Source organism: Atractosteus spatula, chromosome 5 (assembly GCF_055471065.1).
Source record: "Atractosteus spatula isolate fAtrSpa1 chromosome 5, fAtrSpa1.hap1, whole genome shotgun sequence".
NCBI classification, from domain to species: Eukaryota; Metazoa; Chordata; class Actinopteri; order Semionotiformes; family Lepisosteidae; genus Atractosteus; species Atractosteus spatula.
Genome location: NC_142710.1, coordinates 31,321,825 through 31,340,954, shown reverse-complemented (window position 1 = coordinate 31,340,954; position 19,130 = coordinate 31,321,825). Strand labels below are relative to the sequence as shown.

The 19,130-nt window shown below is 38.1% G+C and overlaps 3 protein-coding genes across 3 annotated transcripts in view; 1 reads left to right on the top strand and 2 right to left on the bottom strand.

Annotated features, from left to right (window-relative positions):
• Window positions 1–1,135, bottom strand: part of LOC148834943 (carboxypeptidase E-like) — a 28,215-nt gene extending 27,080 nt beyond the window's left edge. The window contains exon 1 of the mRNA XM_088916167.1: window positions 686–1,135. Within this exon, the coding sequence (XP_088772293.1) occupies window positions 686–917 (232 nt within the window). The 5' untranslated portion in view covers window positions 918–1,135. The remainder of the gene's footprint in view (window positions 1–685) is intronic.
• Window positions 1,136–2,690: 1,555 nt separating this feature from the next.
• Window positions 2,691–10,688, bottom strand: LOC148834942 (serine/threonine-protein kinase pim-3-like). Its single transcript, XM_088916757.1, has 7 exons — window positions 10,649–10,688; window positions 4,629–4,937; window positions 4,206–4,300; window positions 4,040–4,087; window positions 3,247–3,631; window positions 2,877–3,053; window positions 2,691–2,782 (listed from the first exon to the last, which is right to left on the bottom strand). Exons 1-7 carry the CDS (start codon window positions 10,686–10,688, stop codon window positions 2,691–2,693), a joined length of 1,146 nt encoding a protein of 381 aa, XP_088772883.1.
• A 1,437-nt stretch (window positions 10,689–12,125) lies between these two features.
• On the top strand, window positions 12,126–17,709 carry prdx3 (peroxiredoxin 3). The gene is made up of 7 exons (XM_088916758.1): window positions 12,126–12,357; window positions 12,823–12,943; window positions 13,352–13,493; window positions 14,601–14,736; window positions 15,820–15,923; window positions 16,692–16,857; window positions 17,294–17,709. Exons 1-7 carry the CDS (start codon window positions 12,322–12,324, stop codon window positions 17,345–17,347), a joined length of 759 nt encoding a protein of 252 aa, XP_088772884.1. The 5' UTR covers window positions 12,126–12,321; the 3' UTR covers window positions 17,348–17,709.
• The last annotated feature ends 1,421 nt before the right edge of the window (window positions 17,710–19,130 follow it).

Below are 19,130 nucleotides of genomic sequence, written 5' to 3'. Positions count from 1 at the left end.
TTTTTTAACCCAATAATTTCAAATTAGTCTTTCACTTAGTGTGTGTTTTATTTTTTATGTGTGCATCTTGAAAAAATGTGGTTCCAAAATATGGAGGTCATGTTTTCTTATTTAAAGGATGACAAAAAGTTGCCCAAGTCTGTAACCAAAACGTTGTTTAACGTTTACATTTAGGTGATATACTGTACAAATTCTAACTGCTACGAATTTACTGTAATTGAAAAAGGGAGATGCTGCATGAAATTGTACACCTAAATAGGTGAGCACCTTAGGGATTAGGCGAAGCAAATTAAATGTCAAGCGTTTGCTTAATTGTTTTTTTCTTATAATGTGTTTAGATATACAGTATTAACTTTTCCAGTTCAGTGAATGTTTGATTGTGAGTCGCCTTGAATAAAGCTCCAGCTAAAATTATACGACAATTACAAATAAGTCTAACGAGTAGGTAAAAGGTTTTTGTGAATCTGCACAGTAGAAATACAACGTAATACTGATTGAATACAAAATGTCACGGACATTACAGTAATAACTGATGCATGTTTAACCTTCCGCAAAGTTAAACTCCCTTAACAACAGTCAATTTCGGAAATGCCGAAATATTCGAAACTTACTTTACCTTTGCTCAAGCAGCATTCAAAATTAAAACATTTTCCGTTATCTTAATCATTTATAGATGTTTTCTTACCTGGTTCGTGTACTCCGGGCCGGTCGCTGATTTCGATGACTAGCAGCTGTCTGCCTTGGGAGCTCTTGCCAATGCTATAGAGCCGAGTGATCTGGGGGCACTGTAGCCAGGCGCTAACGAGTGCTTGCCGCAGTTGCGGGTAGCGATGGTAAGTGAAAGAAAGAGCCTCTTTAGCCCCCAGATACTCAAAACAAGGTATCAGAAGAACAAGACCGATAAAAGCCGCCTTCATTTTAGGTGTAGCGATTGGGAACACCTTGAGAGAAATAAAAGCGGTAATTGCTACTACCAAAGCGCTAGATATACTGAGATAAAAGTGCCGGTACTAGGGATTCCTCTGCGTCTTCTCTTTGTTCTAAAATGATGAATGAAAGGCGCTTCCCTATTTTACTACTTCTTTGGTTTCCATGGCAGCACATCTGTATTGCCGGTATTGGTTTTTCAACACGTGATCGCACACGAACGCCAGCATGGTACTGTAGCTGATCCTTTTAAACAAGTGGGCGGTGATACTGCATCATAGCCAGAACAGATGTCACGCAGACGCCGCAGGATTCATTAGGCGTCTGGACTGCAAGACAAGGTTTAATACTGTTTGCGTGCAGTACATACCTAGAAACTAAACAATTGGAGGGGCAGAGACGGTGAATATTAGACTTTAAACCGAAACGTTTCCTATTTGCCTGTAGAGGGCTGCTATTAAGATACGGAAATTATATTTAAAATGAGAAAAATACTCCACTTAATAATAATAATAATAATTACACATTTAGACTAATCTTAAACTCAGACTGCATCCTTAGGGAGTCTGAGAAAGCACTGAATCTCAAGACTTGTCCATCTGTATCACAGAGCCTCTTGTATCTATTGCAGCACCCTGGAGTCTGTTCTGGAAGTACAGGGCTCAGGAAGGGCTACACTAGTCCGTCAACGAGCTCACACACACTTGGACAATTTAGAGATCAATTAACCCAGCTAGTATGCCTAGAGGAGATCGTGCAAACACCACACAGAAAGTGCCTCAGTGTAGAAACAAACTCAGGACTCAACAGTTGTAAGGATGTTGCACAAACTGCTATTGTATTGTGCTGCTTACAGAGTCTAATTCAATTTTTATATTGATATTAAAGGCCCATGCTTCATGAAATGTCTGATTTCTGACTCATAGGTAAATAAATGTTCCTTAGACAAGTACGTTAGTGTTCTTATATAAATGAAATCAAGAGTTGCCACACTGTCCATTTCAGAGAAAAAATATTTTATTTTATGAAACGAGAAAAATATAAATGTATCAATTACTACATCTACTGTAACGATTTCAATCCAAGACATTTAGCAATCTGTACTCAATCCGAAGATGTTGCACGTGAGTATTGGCAAGGCTTAATATCATCTTTCATTTTCACCTTCTTGTAAATACAAATCCTGTCCTCATTAATCCAATGTCTCAGCAAAGAGAGGGTTACTCTGGAAGATACTCATCCATATATTATGGCTCTCAGACCAACCTAAAAATAAAATGGAACAAAAGAGAAAGAATAGCTAGGTCATGCACAAAAGAGCTATAGAAACCCTGAAAGATGGTGTAGTAGTGGCAAAAGAATGAAAATTTGTTTCCTATTGAGTGGTTTAACCTGAGGTAAAACATTATAAAACACTCATTCATTATGACTTGCTTTCACACCACATAAAAGTTTCTTATTGAAAAGCTAACAAATATGAATTTCTGGGCATGTACAATAGAGCTTTAATTTCCACAGCACAAATTTATCATTTTAAAGGATCTAATACTGTCAAGACAGTATTAAACATCATATGTTACTTACAAACTAAAATCTGAATCTGTCTGGCTTGTAAAACATAAAGAAACATAAAAGATTATCACTGTATTTGTGTACCATTGAAAATAGCAATATTTGTAATAGTGCTGTCTATTACAAATGTCACTCGGAATCCACAATATAGTACAACATAGTACAACATACCCTCTTCCAGTCCGGTGAATTCACGCCATCCAGGGGTGGAGCAGAATCTGCTCGAGGGATGGGCGATTCTCAGGCCGCCTGGTCAGGCAGCAACGAATGAGATTCCGACATTCTGTGGGGTAAAAAATAAGGAGACAGTTGGTTTGGAATTTCCTTTGATTGGTTCCGAATCACATTGGTTGATCAAACTGTCTTTTCAAGCTCACCTCTAGAGATACCCCTTGGGAAGTGCAGCACTCCCTTTAGAATTTCCCCCTCTGTCTTAAAAGGCAGGTCTCCGCAGATCATGTCATAAAGTACAATTCCTAGGGACCAGACAGTCACTGGGACACCGTGGTACTTTCCATAACGAAGCCACTCAGGAGGTGTGTATTCAGCTGTTCCTGTAGACGCAAGAGACTAATTAACACTAACTGCAAAATTGACTCCCTTATTTGTATCTTCACTTTCAAATATTGCCTTTCACTTTGAAACTCATTTCTGAAAACAATCCTCATATCTACTATTTTCCCCAGTTTTCTCAACAGGAGGGCGTTTTTGGTCATGGTCAAACCTTTTCAGCTCGCCTCCACTCACCTCGGAATTGTGTTTTGGCAGAGTCATTCAGAATACAGCCACAGCCAAAGTCCAGCAATTTCAGCCTCTTGGTATCTATCTGAACAAGGATATTCTCTGCCTTGATGTCTCTGTGCAGGACTCCACGCTGGTGGCAGTGCTGCAGGGTGTTGACCAGCTGCTGCAGGAAGTTCTGGGCTTCGGCCTCCTCCAAGAAGCCACCCCGCTCCTCAGTGAAGGCGAAAAGGTCCTGGCAGGGCTCGGGCCGCTCCTGAACCAGCAAATACTCATCAGGTAGCTCAAACCAGTCCAGCAGTTTGATCACTCCAGGGTACACTGGGTCATCGCCAACTATCAACAGCAGGACCAGCTCCAGGGGGAAATCTGCCACCTTATCCTCGAGTTTCTGTGTGGAAAAGTTCATATACAATTGCACCATATTAGAATGTGACCAAAAGGACCTGCACATCGGCACAAAAGTCTAATCTACACAAACTATTGTGAACTGATCATGAATGAGAAATGCTGCAATGAAACAGACCATGTTATTCAAGGAAGCAGAAATTATGTATTTGTTATTCACTTTCAATCTCTTCCAATAAACCAAAAAGTGGTCCATAATTTTTCTTGAGTTTACAATGGAAATGTTTGTTCTGTTAGGCTGGGAAGGAGTTTTAAAAGCTTTAGTATTGTGATTTGCAATTGCAACATACAGTAAGGAACAATGAGGCCAGTTTCTTGAGGGACAGTGAAAGCAAATTTCATTTTTAAAGAGATCTAGGGAAAAAAAAACATCAGAATATACTATACTTACAACCTGAGCCCATTTCACTTTATTCATTGGAACATGTTTTACTGCCACCTGCATGAAAATGAAAACAAAAAATATTATCTCTTCCACTTCTAAACCTCATGAGCACTATTGAAAACCTTGAGTTAAATGGACATCATGGCCATTTTTAAGAAGTAAGGCTAATTACCGGAAGTCCATCTTCTTTTCTGTATCCAGCATAGACTGAGCCATATCCACCAGCTCCTAGCAAGTATGTTTCCATATAAAGTCGGTCAAAAGTTTCTGAAAATGAAATTGGACAAAGTGAAGGCTGATGCACTTTGCACAAAATAAACCAGCTGTGCCCTTAAAAAATCCTTCTGTAATATATTACCTAAAGCTTTAAAGGTTAAAGTCGAAATTCAAAATATAATTATAAAATTAATGCAAGCTCTAGTTAAAAGTCCCATTATAACAATTAATAGTGTAAGAGAACTGTAAGACAATCACAGAGTGGCAGACTATTATTAATTAGTTTCAAAGTATTACAAAGTTTCAAAGTTTACAGAAGACAAAATGCAGTTGTAATAGCCAATAATACTAAATACGAATATAAAGAGTCCTCACTAACCTCTACATTGTGGGTCTGGCGTTCTCTTAGGAGTGTCCTGGGCAGGAGGAGGTTCACTACCTGCCTCACGACTTTCACTGACTAGACCCTGTGAGCCAGAAAGCGATATTGTCTCACATGCTGAAATGTGTCCTCCATGTGAATCCTTCTTCCTTTTACAACCCATATCTTGCTCCATGCTTTCACCCATCTTTCTTTTTGACCTGCCACACTTTCTTTCTGAGTTCCTGCTGCTCTTGTTTCTTCTTCCCTCCCTGCTCTCCTGTCTGCCATTCTCTCTCGGTATGGAAGAAGCTCCTGCCAAGGATCCTTGGACCCAAAAAGAAAACACAGTTGAACTACCGGTCCTGTATGTATCCAGTCCTGTCTTTTGAAGGGTATCAACTCAGTCACATACAAATGATTACTAAATTATTTCTGTATGGTCAGAAGCAATCTGTTTCATTTAAATGCAGCTGTCGTTGTACAAACTAACCTTGAATTTCTTTATTAAGGATTTCTTAATACACAAAATATAATAATAGACTGTTAAGGAGACTGAGACAATTTAAGGTTTTTTCACATAAAAATACACAAGGGAATTGTAGTAAAAGTAAAAGAGTGAAGAGCACTTCTTCACATTATACTGTACATAATGTAACATGTTTTAAACAATAATTAGGTTTCTTTAGAATACTTCATCTTTATTTGATCAAAGTAGTGCAGAATATACATTAAGTATGGGATGAGTTACATGTTTTTACATCAAAATTTAACACCTGCTACTGAGCCATAAACATTGTAGATAGTGAAAAACAATAACAGTAAAATGAAATTAATAGAGAAACTATATTACTGAAAATAATGAGGTTTCTTGAAGAAAAATACTTCCTTCTTTTTTTCAGAAATCCCCTAATTACTAATCTCTAGAAAGAATGACAGTACCCTGGAGTTTAAAGAAGCTTTGGGTACAAGGCAGGACTATACCCTGGATGGGACACCTATCTATCACAAGGCAAAACATTATACTTAGATATTATATCACATGAAAATCAGCTACAGAAAAAAAAGATACAAGTAATTTCTGATATATAATATAATCTTTCAAAACTTGAAACCAGTTTGATACTAGAAAAAATGGTATGTATTTCTTACCGTCAGATGAATCTAATCCAAATAAAGACTTAGAATTCATTTTTAATGAGGTTCCCTTTCTGAATCCAGCTAAAAGTTTTGTAAGGTCAAAGTGTGATGAAAACACTTTATTTGCTTTATTTTTGTTGTTCTTACTTAAATTCTTGATGCCATGACAACAGCATTGATGTCACAATAATGAAATGGCTTGTAGTGGTCCAGGATTATGATGTCATCAGACAGAAGTATACTGGTTCCACATATGCTATAGTTTCCTCTCACAAAAGAGCAAGTTGCACCTTATGGTTGTTTAGCCATGTTTTAGAAAGTTTTGTTTATAAAGGAAGGATACTATTGTGGCAGTTGGAAACTCTTATACTGTATGTAGCTGAAGTGCTTATATGTTACACTCTTATATGAAACTCCAGATGTGTTGCTGAAGTTCATACATTTGTATCATTCAAGAAACTGCTAGATGAGAAGTTTGTCTTGGTTATAGCGACTAGCAACCACAGAAGCCAGATCTTATATATGTCATGTGATTGTCTAAATTCATTTTCTAAAACCATTTTCCTGCTAAATATAGTACAGACATATTCAAATCAATTAAAAATATAGAAAACACGACGATTATGCAGCGACGACTTCGACTTCGAGAACCAAGCCCTCGAAATGTACTCATTTTTCATCAACAGAGGATACCCCAGCAGTGTGATTGACAGGGCCCTTGCCCGAGCCAAAAACACCCCCCGGACCATCAACCCGATCAGGAACTCCCGCCGTAACAACCGCATTCCTTTGGTGCTTCCTTACCACCCTAACACACTTCCTATCCCCAGGACCATTAACCACAACTTTTCCATCCTACAGGATGATCCCTCCATTGGGGCCCTCTTTTCTGATCGCCCTATCATCTCATATCGCCGACCACCTAATCTGCGTAACCTCCTTGTTCACAGCTCCCTTGACCGCGCTCAACAACCATCCACACCAGGCACTTTCCCTTGCAACAGAGCTCGCTGTATCACCTGCAAATACACAGCCACCACCACACTAATTCAAGGCCCCTCAGGACAATTCCGGATCACCCAGACAGCATCTTGTACCTCCAGCAACCTTATTTACTGTATCCCTTGCAGTAAATGCCCAGCCATCTACATTGGAGAAACAGGAAGGAGACTCGGAGACCATTTCAGAGAACATGTCAGGGCTGTAAAGATTAAAGATCTCTCCAAGCCCATTGTTTCTCATTTCACCTCTGACGGCCACGACCACTCTAATCTCTCCGTCTGTGTTCTCAAAGACGGTTTTCCGAACTCATACATCAGAAAGACCACCGAAACTAAAATTATTCTGCAGCTAGGATCACACCTTCTCCCTTCCCTTAACGACAGACTACTGTTCTTTTAAATTTTCTCCATTCATTGGAAGTTTCATTTCACACCTCTCTGCACCCATTCTGACTTCACACCTCTTGATTGGCCTCTCTTTCTGTCCCCTGCTCCCGCCTCTCACTCCTCCTCCCTCCCAACCTTTGTTCTCCCGCTACTTTAACTTTGCCTACTGCCCTGTCTCTCTCACACCTGAAGAAGGCTCCACGGCCGAAACGTTGTGTTCTCTTTCTTCTTTTTTTCAGCATGGAATAAACCTATTACTTGTTCCTAGAAAACTGTATGTTCTCTATTTACAAATATTTTAAAAATATTAGATTTAAATATACTTTATTGCATATAGAGTCTTTTATAACAGTAACCAAAAGCTCTTTACCATTGTAGAAATCAGACAGGCCTGCTGTTTGTGTCTGGCTGTAACTAGTTCAGCTGTTCAGCTGACTTGGTGATATTCTCGGACAGCTTGACATTAGAAAATGCATTCTGTGAATGGTGCTGCACCATGTGTAGTGTGCATGACTGCCCTTCTGCATTTAGTGGTAAAGTATATTTTGTCTGTTTATGGTAACTATAGCTATGCTTGGAGTATAAAAAGACTTTTGAGAATGAGTATAATTAGAGAATAGCGGGAAAAGAGACATTTTTTTCTCTTTGGATAGTGGCGATTTGTAATTAAACTAATTTCAAACCTTCATGGAGCTGAGCTATGCCTTATTGTATCCCTCCAACATGAAATAATACAGAAAGCCAATTTAATATAATAATTATTATGCGCACCTACCTGTATTTCGACTAAAAATGTCAGTCATGTCAAAACATGGAACCCTTTCCAATTTCAATTTAAAAACAGGAAATCTGAGTTTCTGAAAGTCTCTGGCAGACTGTTAAATATTTTGTGAATGTTTGAAATTTTGAGAGCAGTCTTAATGTGGCCTAAAGACCTCAATGTGTCTATGGAAGTGTAAATGAAAAGAATTATGCCAGACTAACTGTCTCAGACCGGAGAAACTTTCGAACCCCAACTCCGTGACACAGTTCATGTCACATTGGAGTTCCCAGCCCTCTGTTCATGCTTTTTCTTCTTGCATGCAAGACCATAGTGTTAATCTGAGATCCAACTTCTACATTTGAGCTTTTTTCTTCTCGTCTTTGTGTCCTAATCCTTTTTCCAGGTGGGATTTGATCACTTTTTAGGGTATGCTCCCAGCCCCAAGCCACACAGCACCTCCTGCAAACAGTGGCAAACTTAAGCTGTTGGAAAAAGCTGGCCTCCTACACTATTGTGAAAGAATCCACTGCTATTGAACATCCTAGTGTGTTTCATCAATATAACAGGCTACTGTATACTCAAATGTACCCATATGGTGCTTAAAAAAACAGGTTTAAATGGAGTTCATAATTTTTGTTCTTCTTTGTTATGTACAAAACACAAGGCTATCTTGTGTGTATAGGACTTAAAGCAACAAAGTAGATTTCTATTTAAATCAATCTTAAATTTTTAAGGCAGTAAATGCAAAAACAAAACAGATGTGTTTTGGCAGGGAATTTGATTTTGTCAGGACTGTACATTTTTTCATACTTTCACCAATCAACAAAATGCACAGGACAACCAATATGTTAAGCTTCGCAATCTTCAAAGACATTAAAAGACAAAGGTGTGTTTTACAGTATTGAAGTCTTAAAGAAATCATTGAGTTCTGGAAGAGACAAAGTTAAAATTGAAACAAGGCAATGGTCTATTCCTGAAAGAAATAAAAATTAGATCCATCTAATATTGGGACCAGAACAACTGCGTTTATGTATAAAATTGTTGCCATCACAGGTAAAGTTAGTAAGGTAACGTATGCCTTGTCATTGTTCAACTTCAATAACCTGTAAGTACAGTAAGTCAGAGAGAGATTCATTAAACATCATTCATTATTTGAATGTTGTTTGTGTTTTGATGAACCAGCTATCACAAGATATTGTGACAGCATTTCCAAAAGTTTCTAGAAGGCTTATGTTGGACAAAATGTTTTAGGAAGGTGTATGACAGTCCTGAATGGCTGGGCTTTTGGTTATGTCAGACATTTAGACTTAGTGTTGTAGTCACATTAGAAAACAAATCAAAATGTAAATGTTTAGAAGACATTAATTGGGGATAATAATTTTATACATTATAAAGATGTCAAATTACTACAAAAAATGAACATATCCTGGAGGCTGCAGCTTTTCACTGCCACCATGTTTTACTTCATATTCATTTAATATTTGGTTAGTAAAGCTTATTAAAAAAAGTAGAAATAACCTGATAAAAGATATAAAACGATGCATTAACACAAACTTCTTTCAATTTTATAGGTAGCATTGAAGTAATTAGTTATAATAACAATTAGTCTTAAACATAGAGGAGCCCAAAATATCAGTCTTAAAGAAAATAAAAATATAATAGATTTTTTTAATTCTTACCTGTAGGTAAACATGATAATGACACAAAATTAATATTCATTGTCACGAAAGATTTAATAGGATAGGTTTTTTCAGATCGTAATGTATCAAGTCACTTCAACATGTACATTTAATGATTTGTGCAGTTACCTTGTTCGGGATGTTAGTTTGATGACACGTATGATGTCACAAATTATGAGCCCTGTTACGATGTCCAGTTTAATGTGATAACATTAATATACCGTAACTTACACAACACATACTGTATACGTTAATATTAACATATGTGTTAACAAAAATCTCACTGGAAAGTTTCTCCCGAATTACATTTTTTAAATTTCTTTTAAAGACCACATATATAGTATAACATATTCATAGTTCAACATAGCTTTTAACCAAAAACAGAAATTAGCTGTCATTGTACAAACTAACCTTGAATTTCTTTATTAAGGATTTCTTAATACACAAAATATAATAATAGACTGTTAAGGAGACTGAGACAATTTAAGGTTTTTTCACATAAAAATACACAAGGGAATTGTAGTAAAAGTAAAAGAGTGAAGAGCACTTCTTCACATTATACTGTACATAATGTAACATGTTTTAAACAATAATTAGGTTTCTTTAGAATACTTCATCTTTATTTGATCAAAGTAGTGCAGAATATACATTAAGTATGGGATGAGTTACATGTTTTTACATCAAAATTTAACACCTGCTACTGAGCCATAAACATTGTAGATAGTGAAAAACAATAACAGTAAAATGAAATTAATAGAGAAACTATATTACTGAAAATAATGAGGTTTCTTGAAGAAAAATACTTCCTTCTTTTTTTCAGAAATCCCCTAATTACTAATCTCTAGAAAGAGTGACAGTACCCTGGAGTTTAAAGAAGCTTTGGGTACAAGGCAGGACTATACCCTGGATGGGACACCTATCTATCACAAGGCAAAACATTATACTTAGATATTATATCACATGAAAATCAGCTACAGAAAAAAGATACAAGTAATTTCTGATATATAATATAATCTCTCAATACTTGAAACCAGTTTGATACTAGAAAAAATGGTATGTATTTCTTACCATCAGATGAATCTAATCCAAATAAAGAATTAGAATTCATTTTTAATGAGGTTCCCTTTCTGAATCCAGCTAAAAGTTTTGTAAGGTCAATGTGTGATGAAAACACTTTATTCGCTTTATTTTTGTTGTTCTTACTTAAATTCTTGATGCCATGACAACAGCATTGATGTCACAATAATGAAACGGCTTGTAGTGGTCCAGGATTATGATGTCATCAGACTGAAGTATACTGGTTCCCCATATGCTATAGTTTCCTCTATAGTATACAGTTGCACCTTATGGTTGTTTAGCCATGTTTTAGAAAGTTTTGTTTATAAAGGAAGGATAATAATAATAATTGCTTACACTTATATAGTGCTTTTTTGGACACTCCACTCAAAATGCTTTACAGGTAATGGGGACTCCCCTCCACCACCAATGTGCAGCATCCACCAGAACACTCACCACACATCAGCTATCAGCAGGAGGAGAGTAATGTAGCCAATTTATAGAGGCAGATTATTAGGAGGCCATGAGTGGTAAAGGCCAATGGCCAATTTAGGGTTACACCCCTATTCTTTTCAAGAAACACCCTGGGATTTTTAATGACCAACAAGAGTCAGGACCTAGGTTTCATGTCTCATCCAAAGGACAGCACCTGCTTACAGTATAGTGTCCCTGTTAGGACCCACCGGGACCGCAGGGTGAGCAACCCCTGCTGGCCCCACTAACACCTCTTCCAGCAGCAGCCTTGGCTTTCCCACAAGGTCTCCCATCCAGGTACTGACCAGGCTCACACCTGCTTAGCTTCAGTGGGTTGCCAGTTGTGAGTTGCAGGGTGATATGGCTGCTGGTTAAAGAATTGTACTGGTTCCACATATGCTATAGTTTCCTCTCACAAAAGAGAAAGTTGCACCTTATGGTTGTTTAGCCATGTTTTAGAAAGTTTTGTTTATAAAGGAAGGCAGTTTGAAACTCTTATATGTAGCTGAAGTGCTTATATGTTACACTCTTATATGAAACTAGAAGGCAGCGGGGGAAGGAGCTTACAGTGGTTCACAAGTGTTTGTATACACCATTTAATACACATAATTATCAGCTCATGTGAACAACAACACAATTATTCTTTTTAGTAATAGGCATTTTTGTTCTGAATGGGACTTACAACTCTTTAGGGATAAACTGACAAATTGTAAAAGAACAAGTAAAGGTTTATTTCATTGTCTAAAAGAAAAGAAAGGAAACACGTTTCGGTTGTGTAGCCTTCTTCAGCGTGTGGTTTCTATTTCTTTACTTATTTTATTATTAGGCACGTGATTATTCCTCAATAATACAATTACGTCAGTATTTTATAGATCTATTCGACATAGTACGAAATCCACACGCACATTAACAGCGTTTAATGGCGTTTCAGAGTCCTTGTCTAGATGGCGCTATAAAGCCGAATGAGAATTACAGCAAGAGTCCAGCATATTTCTTTTATCAGTCACCGTGCCTCTGTTGTTTTGAAGTGACGCTGCTCTTGCGCAGGAACTGCTGAGGACCTGCGCGGCTGGGAACACTCTTCAGACCGTGGATGCGTGACCTTGTACAGTTTTTCTCCAGCTGAGTTCACGCAGACGCAGAATCTGCACAGAATCCGCGCAGAGTTCGGCAACTCTACGGACAAGAACGCAGCGTGTCAGAATTTCAAAATGGCAGCCACCTTAGGAAGAGTATTTAGAACTTCTGTAAGTATTTCAAGGAAATAATATTAAGAATTAATATTAAACTCTGCTTTTTCTGTTGCATTTTTCCGTCATCTGTTTGATTGGATTATTTGATATTTTGCAATTGTTGTTATTACAAAGATGTGACGGAATGGGATGTTTTCTAAGTATAACCTTTGGCATTCAGTTTATATAACGACTTTACCAGCTCCAGTGGACGGTCACATGCACATTGCTTTAGGATTTAATCCAAGGTAATAACAAATGGACACGCAGAAGTTTAAATACAGACGCCAAAGACGTAAACCATTTCCGATTTCCCTTCTTGCTTATCTTTACATTGATATGAAAAAAAATATGTGCATGCCATAATTACGCTACCGTTATAGTATATTATCAGACAGGATAATGGGGTTTAGACTATAAAGATGTTTCCATGTACAGTATTCGCTAACATGCCCCGCTGAACATATTTTTCTATATAAGATCTCTAGAGTTTCCTCCGCTGGGCTGAAGTCTGCTTCGTCCCCAGTTGGATCATTGCTATATAACTCTTCCAGAAGGATCCTCGCCTGCTCAGCCAACCAAAAACTTGCCTTCAGTACAGGTAAATTGCCGTTTTGCATCCGTGACCGTGGTGTGAGACGTTCTCTAATGCTGTAAAGAGAAAAGGTTATTTTGTTAAGGAGCTTGTTCTTTATTCACCCATGACTTTGTTATATGTAGTTTACTTTTTATGGATTTGTTGTATTATGCAACAGAGGTAAAGTTTAAAGCATTACAAAGTCTTTTTGTTTGACATGAGCAGACGTTTAATAATGAGGTGGATTATTAATGTGTCAAAAAGTAGTTATGGAAGAAGTCACAGTTTTCGCAGCCTAAGGCACTGATGTAAGGTCCGAAGACAAGGTTTAGTATTCTAGTCTTGTGTTAGATTTGTATTGATTTTGTGCTTAGAGTGCTAATCCAGAAATTCCACAAATGACCTAATAACCCTAATGTTCTCCTGTTCCAGGCTGTGTGAGGTTGGCTCCTGTTGTCACCCAGCATGCTCCGTACTTCAAAGGCACTGCTGTTCACAATGGGGAGTTCAAGGAGATCAGCCTTGATGACTTCAAGGGCAAATATCTAGTTCTTTTCTTTTATCCTCTAGATTTGTAAGTGTACCTTGTCTTTGAGTGTCAGAGCTTTTCTTTCCCCACACACTGTATTACAATCTTATGTGTGGATAAATTTTTAAATTGCATCCTTGTTATGGGGTACATTTTGTCTGCTTATGATGCTGTGATCTTTAAACAAGTAAAATGATTTTCTAGAAGGTTAACAAAAATGAGTTTTAACCTCCTGTCTAGTTACTTTAAAAGCCTTCACGTTGTGAGAATGGAAGTCTGTTTGTCACAGATAAAATACGTGACTGGGTAATAGTCTAGCACTTGGGTTTATAATCTGGAACTGCTTCACAGTTTCTTTGGAGACAAAAACCTTTATCTGAGCTAGCGTAAATTTGTGTTGTTCTTTTATCAAACCTGCACAGTCAGCCACTGTTCTCAAGGGTGGGGCAATTGCTGTAACGGCAAAGCCTGCTAATATAAGTGTTTAACTGTAGATAACTAGACACTAACTAAACATAAAAGTAAAAAAAAAAAAAAAAGTTTTTTTCTGAAATTGTTGTAGGCAAACTTAACTGCTCACATTTACTCCTGTATAACACTTGTAAAAAGCGCCTTGCTTGAGTAGCGTGGGAGAACAGGCCTTTTTGATGTTGGGAACTGCAGACACTTCTTTACTCAAAGGGTTGTGGGAATATGGAACCTGCTGCTTGACCATGCTGTGAAACCCGATACTTTCTTTCACTTTAAGTAACGACTGGCTGATATAATTGATTCAAATAATTGTGACCTACCAGTCGGTCTAGATGGGCTGAATGGGCTCTTCTGGTTTGTAATCTTTTTTTTTTATGTTATGTTTATGTTAGGTGTAAGCCTTACGTTAATGAGGCATTATTGCAAGATAACTAAAACAGGAAGTAGCAAACTTTTATTTGATCTTTGTGCTGTCAAAGCCTCCCTTAAATTGCCTCCAAATTTAAATGCAGCCGTTTCTACATGCCATTAATAGATGGAGATCATTCATTGCAGACTGAAGCACCTGTTCCAAATTAAGATTTGAAATTCAGTCAAATTTAACATTGTCCAAACTACAGGTCCCTGTCCTACTTGTAATTTTGTTTTGCCATCTAGCATGATTTTTTTTCCTTTCTGCAGCACTTTCGTCTGTCCTACAGAGATCATTGCCTTCAGTGACAAAGCCAGTGAGTTCCATGATGTCAATTGTGAGGTTGTCGGGGTCTCTGTGGACTCTCACTTTACCCACCTGGCCTGGACCAACACTGCTCGAAAGGTGGGTTTATAGAAATGCGTCACAGAATGTTTTCCCATGAAGTAATATTGTTCCTTGGTCACCTGTATTGAGTATTGATACCACTGTACAACCAAAAGTATATCTATGCAGTAATAAAAGCAGAAAATGTTACAACCTGAGCCCCTTTTGTGCTCCTTTTTGATTGATGACTAACTTTGGGAGCACATCCAGTAAGAAATATAAGTATTGTAGATTTTAAGCACATTTAGCAATAATATGTTTCTGAAGTGATGGATAGAGGCCTCTTAAAATGTTTCTGGCAAGTACGTTGCAATGCTTGTCACTTGGTTAATCCAGGGTCAATCCCTTCAGCTTCTCTAGACTTCCAGTAGTTTTAGTTGCTGACAGGTAATATCCATGATCCGTCCAGAAGCAGTCATTACTTGTCCTAATGACCTAACAGTTTGATTGTCGGATATGTCCATTAACATGAATGACAGCTCCATTTGTAATGGCAAAAGCAGATGTTTCCTGATGAGTCTTGATTTTATGCATCTTGTGGTGATGGCAAAGCCTGTGTATTCAGGGGAAACCACTCAGTCTTGCCTCCTATTGCCATTTTTAGGGCTTGGCCTATTGTCTCACAATAGTGAGCAAGTTTTAAAATGTTTAACATTGTTTTGTGTCCTCCTAAATCTCTTAATCTTGCTACATGATGCTTACCTCTAAGACAATCTGAGGTTGAACTATTGAAGAACACACCATGTTTTAGTTACATAGGAGAACCTATGTAGGAGAGGCTGATTATAATGCACCAAGTCACTTGTACTACACATTAGCTTTGAACTGTCACAAATGTCTTTTCAGACACTGATTGTTTTGTCCTAGTCAAAGCTCAGGGGAAAAAGGCTAGCCTTCTTTTGTCTAATGTTGGTCTTCAATGAGGGGTTGTGTTTTAAACCATTTTCTGTATAGTATGAACTAATTAAGGAAATACAGAAAAAAATACATGAGCAACCCAATAAGAAAAAACGGAAACACGTGAGAGAAATGGTTCTGATCATTACAGAATGCTGATTTTTCACATGGCTGTTCCAAGCTCTTCCTGTCTGTTTTTTTCAGAGTGGTGGCCTGGGTCACATAAACATCCCCCTGCTGTCTGATCTCAACAAGCAGGTGTCCAGGGATTATGGAGTGCTGCTGGAGGGGCCTGGCATTGCATTGAGGTAGCAGCCCCAAACTGCACTTGTCTACTCATAGAGATTATGGTCTTGAGACACAGGTTGAAAGTAATTTATTAAGAAGCATTTTGATATCTTCCTTCATCAGTACTAATGGTCTGTATTGGAATCAGGATGTATAAAATGGTTATGTTTATACTTTTCAGTTCGTAGTTTTGAAACTGTCAGTTACAATTGATACTCTTAACTATAGCTCTGTATTTCCTTGATTCTTGCGACGTCCACATTATACGGTCCATCCTGCGCTCTGAACAGTGCGTTTTACTGGAAGAGCCACAGAGGAAATGCTTGTTTAACCAACTGAAAGATACCTTTTTGGTGCTAAGTCTGGCTCTATTTGCAAGGGACTCGAGAATGATTGCTGCAGTGCTGCTAGTTTTGAAAATTGAGAAACACATTTTTAAAGTCCTCATGAAATGTGCTTTTTTTGTGAAAAATCCTGTCTGGTTTATGAAACTGTAAAGGTGTTCGAAATGTACAGAAACATCTCCTGAGCTTATTGTCTGGAACTATGGAGGACCATACCATATTAATTTCTCTCCGTGGGTCCCAAATGAAATGAATGTATCTCCCATCCATCTAAACATCATGTAAACGTTTTCCATAATGTTGACCACAGTTGCAATCCAAGAATCATTATTCATGAGGCTGAGGGGAAGACAAAAGAACTGACCTTTGTATCCAAACCAGCACCCGAGCACCTTGTTTTTATTGTCTAAGACTCATATGAGCCTGATGGCCTTTCTTCTGCAGAGGTCTGTTCCTCATTGACCCCAGTGGTGTTGTAAAACACATGAGCATCAACGACCTGCCGGTGGGTCGCTGTGTGGAGGAGACCCTGCGGTTGGTCAAGGCCTTCCAGTTTGTGGAGACCCATGGAGAGGTGTGCCCTGCCAGCTGGACCCCCGATACTCCCACGGTATGTTCCGGCACACACCAAGACAGCGGTACTAGAAGTCCTTTTTTAAAACGCGTTTGTCCTTGGAGTTGTAGCTTTAAGAGAAAACATTGACTACTGCAAAACTAGTCCATTCCTCCATTTTCTATCTGATTTATCCAATTGTGGTCGTGGGGGAGCCACAGTCTGTCTTGGCAAGGGACGGGGTACACCCTGGACAGGACGACAGGACATCACAGGGCACACACTGACACAGACGCACTGCAAAACTAGTCACCCTGTTTAAAATTGGCCAGTTCATTCTCCGCGGAAGTTAAATGGGAGATTGATATGGGTGCAGCCCGTCATATGATTTTCAAAATATTTTGCTATTGTTTTTCTGATTCTTTTGCTCATGGCACTCTATGCTTCTGAATACAAATGCTTTTAAATGTTTGTTTTTCATTTTGTTTTCCAGATCAAGCCAACCCCTGAAGGTTCGAAAGAGTATTTTGAGAAGGTGAATGAGTAGGAGATTCAGTAAGAGTGATAGAGTTTACTGCACTGGCAAGCAACCTGAGCACTACATTTGTAAGCTCTTAGAAGTTAAAGTGGGTGCAGTCCGAGTTGGCATGTTTAAAAAGCCAACTGCAACCGACACTTAAAAGTGACTGAAGATGGGAAATTAAGAAACAAAATATTCAAGAATAAAATGAGACTTAAAAATGAATGTACTTTGCATTAATGAGCTGAATTCTGCTTTGTGCCAATGATAGCTACAATAGTACTTTATTGTTTTAGTTGCAGGATTGTAAATATCCCACTTTAAAACTCCTGAAGATTTGTATGATTAAATATGATTCAGCCACATTCGGGGTTTCTGAGCCAAATGAGGTGTATTTTTTTTGTCATTCTAAGCACACATTTTGCTTCTTTAGTTTTGCCTCTAGTTTATCATTCAGCATCCAGGTTTTACATTTATGTTACTAAAGGAAGCAATAATTTAATAAAGGCAGAACATACAATATGGGTTAAAGACCTTTCTTTTAAAGTATAATGGCATTTTCCCTTTTTGGTCAGTATAAATCTTCAAGTGGGCAAGCATAGGAACACACCTGAAGAGTGCTCTGCAGCCGAAACTTTGTGTCTTTTCTTTTCCTTTTCAGCACGGAATAAAACTTTACCTGTTCTTCTGCAAGCATAGGACCAGCCTCATGTTTCAACCATTTTTAAAGGTTCCAAGCCAGAGCAGTAGTTGGTCCTGAAAAGGTTGTTTTGCTTTTCTTTCACCACCAACAACATACTTTTTATATTTCTTTTTGGAGCTTCAAACATTAGGATGGTTGCAGCTCTTATTCTCAAACTTCACAAATATGTTGATGACAGCATGCTACCTAACACGGGGTGGTGGAGAATGATACAGGGCTGCTATTTTGAGTTATGTTTTTTTTCCATAAAATACATCTCCTCTGCCACGACTGAAGCTAAATTTTAGGTTTATTTTTTTTTACACACAGCACATTCAGGTAGCCCAAGAGTAACAGCTGGCAAGTACTGCAGCCAACTAGCAGTTGCAAAGATACCAGGACCCTTCTCCTTGCTCAAGCAATTACCCCCGGACAAGCAGCTTTCTTTTATTGTACTTGGTTTTCTATTACAGGCAGGTAAAAAGAAAAGTAGATATCCTGTGGTATTTGCTTTTATTTAGCATCGTTGGAAGAATTATTTGCAGGTATACATGCTTAAAAAGCAATAAACAGGAGAAGGTTGGATTACCGTTTCCCATTTCACCATGAGATGAGGTTTCATTTAATTGTCTGAAATGAGACATACACTGGTGGTGCTGAACCTGGGAATAGTTTTGGGATAGCAAGCACAGGCACATGCAGTGTGTTTAACATTGGAAACAGTCAGGTACTGACGTCTTCCGATTTCCTTAGAATGACCCTACCTGCGTCGTAGTCAGGAGACTGCTGACCCACGGTTTCCAAAAGAAGGGAAAACGTATGTCAGCAAAAATGTTATGTGTATATGTTTTATTATCTTTGACAATACATTATCTAGCACTATGGAGCAGGTTTATTATCCAATAAAAGGTTATAGGTACCGCAGCTTGCAGTGGTGCATAGCAACATTGTTTATTACTAGGCATTTTTATGCCGATTGTGTATCACAACACGTAAGGGATAAACTGACGTGTATACCTGACACTCTTAAACAGTGTAAATTCAATTACAGTACATTTTATATAGGTTACTAATCTACATTAAACCCGTGCATTGCCAAAAGCACATTTGATTAAGTCTTCTTAAACT